The following is a 12,531-nucleotide window of genomic DNA, read 5'->3' as shown; positions in this document are numbered from 1 at the left end:
TACTATATAAGAGGGAAGTATGCGATTTCGGACGAAGCCTCATCATGTTTTATTTGTTTCCTCGGTTACTGATTATGTTCTTCACCTGTGTCTGGTTAGGTTGGTCATTATCCCATGCATTTACACTCCTGAGTTTGATCCGTTCACTGTTGGTTATTGTCTATGTTGTGTATGTGTTTGTGTAACCCCTCCACCCGGGTCCTTCTCACCCCGCTCTGAGCGGGCCTCGAACCCGGGTCTCCGGCATGAGAGTCAGGCGCTCTAACAAGGAGGCTAAAGACTGCAGCCTCTAGCGTCTGTCGCTAGAGCGCCTATTGAGATCAGAGGAGTGAGGTTTACTCGCACAGCGACTACTAGCTGGCCTCCGTTACACTCACCCCCCCCCTAAACCTCACTCCCATCCGGGTCACAGCACCAATGTAACCCCTCCACCCGGGTCCCACTCGACCGGCTCTGAGCGGGCCTCAAACCCGGGTCTCCGGCATGAGAGTCAGGCGCTCTAACAAGGAGGCAAAAGACTGCAGCCTCTAGCGTCTGTCGCTAGAGCGCCTATTGAGATCAGAGGAGTGAGGTTTACTCGCACAGCGACTACTAGCTGGCCTCCGTTACATTTGCAGTTTAATTTGCCAAAGGAAAGAGGAGGCAAAGAAAGAGAGGACTCAGAGAATAAGAATAGAGCCAGAGCATTAAAGAGACATAGCAACAGTTACAATCTTCTTTTATCCCTTCCGTGACCATGTGACTAAAACCAAAATGTGAGACGTTCAAACTGACCAATCAGATAATTGCAACTTCCCCCACTGCACTAAAGGTGTGACAATTCATCGACCCCCGAAGTACACACACCTCAGCCTACAGGCCTGGCTCACTATCACATCTCGGTGCCTTAACACGGCCCTTGGGGAAAGAGGGGCTGGAAAACAGTAAAGCAAATGTCTTTGTTCGTTTCAAATATCTTGGATTATTTTCAATCCTACAATATAATGTAAGACGTCTCTCACGTTTACACACTGTAAAGTGACAGTAACTTGTTCCTGCAGAACATTCGACCTGAACACACTTTCTGTTTTTTTTCTTCAACAAAACGTATTTTTTTAACTGTTTTTCTGTCTTTAAAACTGTGGAAAAGCGGTTCTCATAACGACATTTATATTTGAAACCTTTTTGCACAGTCACTTAGTTTATTCATCCATGCAAGTGACCTTCTCATTTCTGTTTGGTGTGATTTGAAATGTCTCTGTACATTGGCCTCATCTGAGGAAGATGAAAGCTAATATAGATTTGATACGTCTCCCGCTGTGTGGAGGGTAGTCACAGAAGGACACATATACGCCTGCGATGAATCACTGTAGTTGTTAACTGTTTCTAGGTGCTTTCCTCTGTCTGGTGTGTAAAGAGTCGCTCCGGATCTGGTCTTTTTAACTGTGTTCGTCCTGTGGTGTTGTTCAGCTGTTTTCTGATGGAAACGGTGCATCTGATCACTTAGTAAAACTGCAGCTCACTCTCCTTTGACTTGTGTTGTCTATCAGTAATCAGAGTTAAACTACAATCAGTGATCACACGAATATAAATGTCTTCATGTGCATTTGATTTACATTATAGAGGTTGTGATTGTTTAAACTAGCACTGATTTGTGAATATGCCTTTACATTTGATGCGTCCCAATTAAACTGACCTGTCTATCATCTTGTCATCGTTAAAATCCTCCATTCAATCTAATTTAATTTCCTACCGTCTCTGAGAGAAATGTTGCAGCGCGTTGATCTGCAGACTCTCCTCGTGTGTTTGCAATTTGAATATAATGATGCATTTAAAAGTTAATGACCACACGTATCATTACAAAAGTTCATAATGCTGTTGCAGATGCAATATACCGTGGATAACATTGAATCAATATATTTTCATCAGGTTAGATACTGATTATTAATCACTCAAACCCCTTTATCTAAACCTCTCTACACAACCATTGGTCTCACACATCTGCCATGTTGGTAGTTGTATTCGTGTTTGTAGTTCTAATCGAATCCTCGTCCAACACACAATGGGTTGTGGGTAATATCCAGCCCGTTCTCATCCCAAGGCGTCATATACTGACGCTTTTGCCAAAGCGTCTATATCCAACGCACATGGCACCCTTTAGCGTCAATTTGAGACGCAGATATATGGCGCCTCCTAGTGGTCTAACCCTAACACTACCCCAGACCTAAACCTACCCATAACCGAAGCGTGTTATATTGACGCTAAAGGGTGCCATGTGCGTCGGATGTAGACGCTTTGGCAAAAGCGTCAGTATATGACGCTTTGGGATGAGAATGCGTTGGTAATATCAGCCGTTAACGTGTTCACGGATCTGCAAAAATAGATCATCCGGGTATCTTTGGGATACTCATTTCAACATACTACGATTTGGGACGCTCTTATTCTAATTTGGACGATCTCTAATGCTATTTTGGACAGATAGTATGTGAGTTGGGACACAGCAATTTTACTTCTTTTTAAAAATACCTTCATGTAATTACAGCTGTGATTAATTTCTGTAATTCCATTACACAGGAGCCCACCCTTACACCGACCCATACCAGCAAACCTGTCCGACCCGTACCCGTGTCCACCTCAGTAGCAGCACAAGTGTTTAACAATACAACATCAACACAATAACCACATTTTATGTAACTAGAGACGCCTAATATAAAGCGACTCTGAACATGGGAACACATAAAGCTGCAGAATCAATATTTTTGACTTGATTTTAATGTGTACACCTAATAAACACAGAGCTAGAACACTTCCGTTATACTCCACAAGCTCCAGATACGGAGAGAAACAGCTTCACTGATTCACAGTCAGCTGAAACTGTCAAACTACTACATTTATATGAACCCTGGACAAGAAACCCAGCAGATGCAATAGTGTGCAGATACGCACTCAACTCACTCGACGGTCGTCAAGGGGACGCTCCATGTCATCATTCTTCAAACATTATTGGAACGTTACTTTGGGATGTTCTGAAACAAGTATACATTTAAAAAGAAAAAACATTAGATGAACATCCAACCTAAAGATTTCAGACAAAAATGCTCAATGAATGATGTACATGTGCTGATATTTTGAGGACATTATTAAAGACCAGATAACTTTGAATGAATGTTACTTTGAGAGAACCTTGCCAGAACGTTAGCTAAAGGTCTGAGAACGTTCCCTGTCAGAGTGAATATACATTTATCCTGAAATCAGTCGCAGTTTAAATCATAAAAGCCACTTGTCATGTTGTCTGAGGCGTGTGTGTGTGTGAAAGCGGTCCATGTTGAGCTTTACGGTTGTGCTTCCCCTGTGTTGATCTGCAGGAGAACCACTGCAGGCGGATCAAGATTCTGGGCGACTGCTACTACTGTGTGTCTGGACTGACCCAGCCCAAAACTGACCACGCTCACTGCTGCGTGGAGATGGGCCTGGACATGATCGACACCATCACGTGAGTGTGTGTGTGTGTGTGTGTGTGCTGAAGCCTTCTGTTCAAGGGCAGCAGGGCTGTAAATCTACTGTTCCCTCAAACACACTGTGCTCAGTGTTCCTGCTCGCACCATCAGTCTCCAGAGGATTGTTTAGATTTACTCATATCTTACACTTACAGTTCCAGTTATGATTATGAATTTTCTGCACCATAGTTATGATGATTGAATCTTCATCACATTTGGCTCATATCATCATCAGATCATGCAGTGTGGATAAAGAACTTGTGTATTATGATGAGCACATCAGACTGAAACCCTCTGAGCTGTGAGATAAAACTGAGCATCATGGGAACATTGGATTTGAGGGTTTTTTTGCCGCATAACTCAAAAATTGTAATCAATTACCAGCTGACAGGGAACGTTCTGGCAAGGTTGTGAACACACGTTCTTCAAGTAACAGTAATAGAAAGTTATCTTGTCTTTAATAACGTTTTTAAAACATTAGCACACACACAAAAAAACATTTATACATTGTTAATGGATTTTTCTAAAACATTTAAGTATTTAAAGTCCCCATGAATTCAAAATTGACCATACTTACTTTATTCGGTAACACTTTACTTGAAGGGGTGTGAATAAGACTAACATGACACCTTCATAACCATGACATGACACATGTTATGAATATGAAGGAAGTTTTATGCATGTTTGTGACAGCTGTCATTAAGTGTCATTCGCTCAATTATGACATATTTAATGCAAATATGACATTGTTTGAGATGTCTTTGTTATGACACCTTGACATAAACCAATACATCATAACCTGTCAGTGTCTTTGTCATGAGAACTTGACATTACTAAGACAACACAACCTGTCATAAACATGACATAGCAGATTAATTATCAAACTTAAGAAACCACTTAGCTTTATTGGTTAACATTACATTAAACTGTCAGGTGGTTGGTTTTGACATTGGCTGTCATGAGGCATTATAACTGTTTAATGACAAATTCAATTTGTACCACTGTAGTTGAGGTCAAGAAAAATATTCATGACACAGTTATAATGCCTCATGACAGCCAATGTCAAAACCAGCCACATGACACTTTAACTTAATTTAATGTCAAGTTGTCATGACAAAGACACTGACAGGTTATGATGTTATGGTTTATGTCAAGATGTCATAACAAAGACATCTTAAACAATGTCATATTTGCATTCAAAATGTCATTATTGAGCGAAAGACACTTAATGACAGTTGTCATAAACATGCATATACCCTACTTCATATTCATGACATATGTCATGTCATGGTTATGAAGGTGTCATGTCAGTCTTATGTACACCCCTTCAAGTAAAGTGTTACCCATTCGTTTGCCTAAATTGATCGATGTCAATCCACACAAAAAAAATGCTTTAATCAAAATCTGGAATTTCCCCTCCCTCTGCATTGGAGGACCTTCCCTGATGACGTAGGTTTGACGGTTTGGGTGTCTTCTTAACATCCGTAACCACGCCCCTCCAACTGACAGTAGACAGGCTGAATGAAAACACCTACTTTTCTAGATCCAATCAGGTGCTAGTTGGAAAAAAGCCACGCCCACTATTTTGCCTCATTTAGTATTCCGTTTCTCTCGTAAATACGTCACAACACTGGAGAAAAGTCGTTTGCAACTTCCGGTTCACGGGGACTTTACATGTTAATACTTTCAGAATTCAAAATTCAGTTCAAAGTTAACCTGAATGTTTGAAGAATGATCACATGTAATGTTAAATTAACGTTCATTTAACCAACAAAAACATTTGAAACATTTCCACAACTTAATATGAACATCAGCTGGAAACTCACCCATGTCATATTTTAAACCTGTATGGTTTTCTTTCTTCTGTGAAAAGCAGAAAAAAAGAAGAATAAGGATAGAAGTATTTTTTTTTGTATATCCCTAAAGCCATGATTTAATAAAGGCTTTGTAGAAAACTTTAAGTGCCTTGTATAAATAAAACATCCCTTGGCCGACGTCACTTTATCCTCCAGCTTTGAACTGTACAAACTATTCTCATCTGACCCACAACTCATTTGATGGCAAAGCACCAAACATGATCTGATCTGAATCTCTGCAGCTTCACACAAGCCTTCATACAGTATGTGCTACTGTAAGCGTCCGCTGTCAGCGCCATATCAGTTTGAGGACAGCACCGCCTGCTGGTCAACAGTTAGACACGCATGCATTACAATGTACAGTTTATCTCTATCTATCTATCTATCTATCTATCTATCTATCTATCTATCTATCTATCTATCTATCTATCTATCTATCTATCTATCTATCTATCTATCTATCTATCTATGCAATTAAATTGTTTTTGAAAGTCAATTATCCTGAGAACCTGTGTTTTATGTTAAGTTTGTTAATAAATCATAACTGCTGCTAATAGATCCTGCTATATCTCATCTCTGCGTCATCCTGCTGTGACAGTAATATCCAAAAAAGCATAATAGGGTATCTTTAAAATATATAAATGGTTATTTTAAATTGTAATAATATTTCACAGTATTACTGTTTTTCACTGTATTTTTGATTGAATAAACCCAGCCTTGGTGAGAATAAGCGACTCAAATCGTACATATTTTTGACCGGTAGTATAAATAGTTGGTAACACTTTACAATAAGGTTCATTAGTTCATATTAGTTAATGTATTACAGTTTTTTTTATTCGCTTTGGTACTATTTTCACAAGTAAGGTGTACATTTTCAAAACTCTTAGTACAAAAATCCAAACTGATCACACTTGTAACGCAGCTAGTCATTCTTTCAAAACATGATCCCATGCTTTTATTACAGTTATACATTTTTCAGTCCACATAATCATTGTTTCAAACACAAGATTATTGTAATATGTAATGAGAACGTTTGGTTTAATCACAGAAACACAACAGTATGATCTTCTTTCAATTTAGTACTTTTAACAATCAGTTCATTCAACAGCAAACAATGCAAGATACATGTTTTAAATCACCCTTGTTGCTGAAATAATTACAGTATTACAGGCTACAGTTGCCACATTAGAAAATACACGTGCATTACCTAACTTATGTAATTGAATCCAGAATGTTTGTAATAGTATCTGCAGTGAGTTATCAAAAGCTGTGATGAAGTATGACACAGCCATGAGGTTCTGTGCGAGAACAGAGTTTGCTGGCAATACAGTAAATGTGTTCACTCTATAGCCTTTGACTGAATCTATATATACTGTAGTGGACCTTTACAGATGAAGGTTGAATTACAGTAATGTGGCAGTCTCTACCATGGTAATCCGTTTACAGTATCACATGGCATACATACTGTAATGTAAAATGCTGTATTTGATGCCATCTGTCTCCCTTCTACTGATACATCTCTAATCAATCTAATGTTTTACAGTCATCGACCGTTTATCTCCCTTATACTCTATTCTGCTTTACAGTGTTTTCACAAATGGCAAATTTATCTGTATCTCTCTCACACAGACATGCGTGTGCACACACTTTGAACATAGTGGTGGTTATTACTGTATCTATAAATCACTTATGTAGTAAAAATAATTCATTACATTTGGTTATCCATATCGGAAATTGCAAACAAGTTATAGAAACTGTATATACAATCAATATCTATAGAAATCTATTGGTGTACCAAATGATTAATTGATTAACCATTAAGATCATTTGGATTAAATAATAGACAAATGTATTAAACTGAACAAAAAGAGATGCAAATCAAAAGTTTGATAATAAGAGCTTTATGAAAGGCAGTTACTGTGAATGAAACAGTTATGTAGATGAAACACTGTTTTTGTGTTGTGAAAAGGATACTTTGTGATTTTGTGAATTGTACTAACACAATTGAAAACATGATGAAATGTTTGAAAAAAGTGCACTTTTGATGATCTGTTGTGATATTAGCACTAAGAGTTTTGAAAATGTACACCTTACTTGTGAAAATAGTACCAAAGCGAATAAAAAAAACTGTAACATGAACTAACAATGAGCAATAGATTAGTTACATTATTTATTAATCTTTGTTAATGTTAGTTAATATAAATCCAGCTGTTCATCGTTTGTTCATGTTAGTTCACAGTGCATTAACTAATGTTAACAAGATTTTAATAAAAGTTGAAATTAATTTCAACTAAGATGAATAAATACTGAAGAATTATTGTTTATTCTTAGTTCATGTTAACTAATGAACCTTATTGTAAGGTGTTACCAAATAGTTTTAGTAATGGCTGATTAAGTGAAGGTCACAGCGTAGTTACCCATCTAATCTTCATTTAACGGCGGAGCATATAAGCATCCGCTGTTCTGGCGTCCCTCCTCCTCCCCAGCTCCACCTGCAGACTCTAGCCATCCTGCTACCATACTCATGATCGAAGCATTAGTGTTCCCACGCAGAGGTGTACAGTCCAGGGGTCAGAAAGTAAAAGTCCTGCCATATGTTTATTCCACCCATGAACTCAGCCAGCTGAATTTACGAATTAGTTCACTCTCCTGGCTGAAAAACTGTGCTAATTAGCAAATCCAGGAGATACCAAAATACCGAGGAGGACTTTTACTTTCTGAACCTGGACTTTACACCTCTGGGGTATCGAAGCTCGAGCTGAACTGCGGACAGCAAGCCAAATACGCTTAACCCTTGTGTTATGTTGCGGGTCAATGTGACCCGTTTCGATTTTCAAGTTGTTGGAAATACTGGTTAACCTTTGTTTTTATTCTTGATATTTTGTGACTTTTTCTCATTTATCATGATGAACATGCTTGCAAAGTTTCAACATGCTGATGTGTTTTGACATATACAAACAAAATTACTGTTACGTTCGTGATGTTCGCGGGTCAATTTGACCCTCATAGGCAGCCATTCAAAAGCAACTGTACAGACACAAAATAAAAACATTTATTTTCTGTATGTCAGGGCACTTCAACTCCAGTTCTAATGTGCAAGTGCATCTAAAAGTGCTCTAACCCTAACCAAACACACTTGAAAAAGCTAAAATTGCAGTGTTCAGAATTATTTGCAAATTACAGATGAAAATCTTTGTCAGACACAGATAGTAAAATAAGCTCTCATTTCAATATTCAAAATATCTAAAATACCTAGCTTTTAACCAAAACTTTTATGTAGGATTTTCAAAGGCAGCTTCACAGAGCCAAAAAATAAATAAAAAACATTTATTTGATGTATGTTTTTGTTATGTTTGGTTTCTCACTTCCCAGTGAGTGAATAATGAAACTAGGAAAATAGGTCTTAGGAAACTAGAGAAAGTTAACTTAGGAAAATGAAAATGAAAACTTTTCATTATACAGCAATTTTTTTTTGTTCAGTTACGATGTTCAAAGCATAAAATGTAAAAAAAAGGAAAAAAAGGAAAAAAATATATGCAAAAAAAATCAGTATACTGTTTACCGGTATTTTCCAATTTTGTCAAAACAAAACTGTTTTAAAAACATTTTCATAAATCATATTTTCAGATATAATGTTTTTGTAATGTTTGACAAATGTTGATATTAAAAGTTTACAGTTTGTATCTAAATCTTTGTTGTTTTTCATAGTGTGATTTTTGAGGAATTGTATTGAATCCAATTAGGGTCAATTTGACCCGGTCCATAAGGGAAGTACACAGAAATCGAACAGAACACAAATAACCTTATGAGCTTAAAGATTATATGGAACTGGTGAAACTACTTTTCAAACTAGTGATGATAGATGATGGCTAGATGGAAGCTCAGAGACTGTGATTGTGCCGTCAGGTCGGTGGCCGAGGCCACAGAGGTGGACCTGAACATGCGTGTGGGTCTGCACACGGGACGCGTGCTCTGTGGCGTGCTGGGCCTCAGGAAGTGGCAGTATGACGTGTGGTCCAATGACGTGACGCTGGCCAACATGATGGAGGCTGGCGGACTGCCGGGGTGAGCATCTCAACCTACACTCGTTCCCGTCTCCCAGAGTCAGGCCTGATGTGTTGTTTTGGACAGTTTTAGGACTGTTGTCCTCTCATGTGATTGGTTCGCAGGAAGGTGCACATCACACGCTCGACACTGGAGTGTCTGAATGGAGATTATGAGGTGGAGCCGGGAAACGGGCGTGAGAGACACGAGTTCCTGCTCAAACACGACATCGAGACCTTCTTCATAGTGCCATCTCACCGCAGGAAGGTGTGTGCGCATAGAATATGATCACACTCCTCAACAAACTACAAATATGACAAATCTCACAGGAACCTGCTACATTTTTGTGATTTTAACTTCAAATTTGGAACACAACTTGGCTAAACATAAGGCTTTGGTTTTATAGCAATTTTAGTTCAAAACGATTTACTTCTGTAACTAGGCGTAGCATTACATTTAGCTCACGTTTCATATGGATGGTCCCTGAGGCCTATATCTGTTGATTTTCATATCACACGTATTAACGTTTTCATATTCAGTCTGCATATGGGATGGGATCTACTCACTACTATTGTGTGTGTTTTTTCAGATTTTTCCTGGTCTGATCCTATCAGACATCAAACCTGCCAAAAAGATGAAGTTCAAGACCGTGTGTTACTTACTAGTGCAGCTCATGCACTGCCGCAAGATGTTCAAGGCTGAGATCCCCTTCTCCAACGTCATGAACTGTGAGGACGGGGACAAGGTATGTCTGTTTGAATGAGGACACACTGCTGTTTGTGTGTGATGAATGTAGAATGAATGTATTTTTTTCCCAAGACAAACAGTGCCTGATGCTAATATGTAAAGCACACAGCTGTTCAGATTATCCCAGCTGCTGTCAATCTCCAGCTACGTTCACACTTTCAGTCCAAATCCCATTATTTGTTTAAACATTTGGAATATGATCTAAATTATTGACTGTCCACGCTGTGTATCACAACTGCACTCTTTGGTCTTCCGGTATATCTGCATTTTTTTATGATAATGACATTGCGTTGGTATGCCTATGCCAAAAACAACACCAGCATGACCTCGACCTTCACTCGACCTTTTCACTCGCAACAACTTAACTGGACCCATTTTATACAGTGTGAAGTGTCTTTAAAGGGATAGTTCAACAAAAAAAATGACAATTCTGTCATCATTTACTCATCCTCTAGTTGTTCCAACTCTTTATGAATTTCTTTCTCCTGCTGAACACAAGAGAAGATATTTTGAAGGATACGGGTAACCAAACAGACCCAGGGCCCCATTGACTTCCATAGAATGAAAAAAACATAAATAAATACTAGGGAAGTCAATGGGTCCCATCAACTGTTTGGTTACTGACATTTTTTTAAATATCTTCTTTTGTATTCAGCAGCAGAAAGAAATTCTTAAAGGTTTGGAACAAATTGAGGGTTAGTAAATGATGACAGAATTTTCATTTTATAGTTGAACTATCTCTTAACTACTATGTACAAACATTTGAATGAATCATTTGATACAATGCACTTATATTGTAAATGCATGCTTTACATTGTACTTATATTTAAAAATACTTGCAAATAATTACAGCTGTAATTAATTTCTTTAATTACATCTATAATTACACTATTGTTCTCTTAGGCCTTGTCCACACTAATACGTTTGAAAACGCATCTTTTTCTCTCCGTTTTGGCCTTCCATCCACACTGAAACGGCGTTTATATTTTTGAAAACGCTCTCCAAAGTGGATAAATTTGAAAACGCTGTTTTGGTGTTGTAGTGTGGACTGTCAAAATGGAGGTATTTGAAACCAATGATGCATGTTGTCATGTGCATCATGCATCATGTGACGCTAATGTACCAATAGATATTCATGTTTATACTGGTAATGTGCCTGTTATGTGCTATTCACTTTTACACAGTTGCTAAAATATGTTACTTTGCACACTTTTCATATCACAGTCCTGCAAAGATGACTGACAATTTTCTCGCATTTGCTGTCCTGTGGCAAAACATGAGAGCAGTTGAGTGCGACCTGGACGCATCAGTGAATGCTGAGATACAGTATTTTGCTAAATAAAATAATCCTGCCAGAGGAATTGCGCAACTTTATTATTTATTTTTCCGTCCATATCATCTCAGTGAGCTATTGTGAGGGTTTAGGCATGCGCAGTGAGGTAAATTTAGCATTTTCCGACGTTTCAGTGTGGATGAGAAACTTTAGGAAAACGCTACTGTGGACGGAGAGCATTTTTTAAACGAAATCGCCGTTTTCAAATGTATCCGGATTAACGTGGATGTAGCCTTAATCCACCCTTAAACCTACCCATAACACCAAACCTGTCTTAACCTTACCCGTATCCCACCCCAATATCAGCAGTGTTTTCAATGCAACATCAACAAAATAAGTACATAAGTACAAAACAATTAGTAGTTAAATACACCTACAGTATTATAAAGTGGGACCCAAAACCTTGTTTCCCTTTCGAAGTGGAACGTCTACTGGAGTTGTCGTTATGGGGAACGTGCCAGGTGTCTGAACACGTGCACCAAACATGCCAATCTATTGGCTGACGCCAGTCTATGACATCATCAGTGAATCTAAGAGTTATTCATCAGTGTCTTCCTCCATGTAGGTGATTCCTTACACCAGAGGAGAGCTCTGCATTATCTGTCTCAACCTGGAGCATACATGTGCAGCTCCAGAGGGAGCTGGATGTGCCCACTGTGACAAGTTAATGTTAAGGAAGCTCTGATCGTGTTTGTCTCTCTTTTCGAGGGGGAGGGACAATCGCCTCGTGGGTTTGCTAAGGCAGCGCGGCGACTACAATCATGAGGGTTTGTAAGTTGAGCTGGCTGAGGAATTCGGGGAAGTAGTAAATATTTAAATATCTCCTCAAGCCAGTTCAAGCGATCTACTTGATTTTGAAGCGTGCTTGCAGTTTGCAGAAAGCAAACTGGAAGTGATTGGAGAACCACGTGATGATGTTTTGAGTCTGGTTCTCCCATCAGCCCTGAAAATGGGGAACTATTGGATAGAATGGTCCACACCACTCACCGGTTATGTCTGCCCTGGTCGCGTGAGGAACAGGAAGTTGTTCGTGGTAATTTGGACAAGTGCTTCCTAGTGGGCCATGAATGTCCTT

At 38.7% G+C, this 12,531-nt stretch overlaps 1 protein-coding gene across 1 annotated transcript in view; it reads left to right on the top strand.

The window, feature by feature from the left end:
• adcy1b (adenylate cyclase 1b) overlaps positions 1-12,531 on the top strand; it is a 67,270-nt gene that overhangs the window by 29,936 nt on the left and 24,803 nt on the right. Inside the window, exons 5-8 of the mRNA XM_056266248.1 lie at positions 3,345-3,472; positions 9,239-9,397; positions 9,502-9,643; positions 9,966-10,121. Coding sequence (XP_056122223.1) covers positions 3,345-3,472; positions 9,239-9,397; positions 9,502-9,643; positions 9,966-10,121 — 585 coding nt within the window. The remainder of the gene's footprint in view (positions 1-3,344; positions 3,473-9,238; positions 9,398-9,501; positions 9,644-9,965; positions 10,122-12,531) is intronic.

Source organism: Rhinichthys klamathensis, unplaced genomic scaffold (genome assembly GCF_029890125.1).
Source record: "Rhinichthys klamathensis goyatoka isolate OS25496 unplaced genomic scaffold, OSU_Roscu_1.1 h1tg000011l_1, whole genome shotgun sequence".
Lineage (NCBI taxonomy): Eukaryota > Metazoa > Chordata > Actinopteri > Cypriniformes > Leuciscidae > Rhinichthys > Rhinichthys klamathensis.
This window is presented reverse-complemented; position numbering and strand designations above follow the sequence as displayed.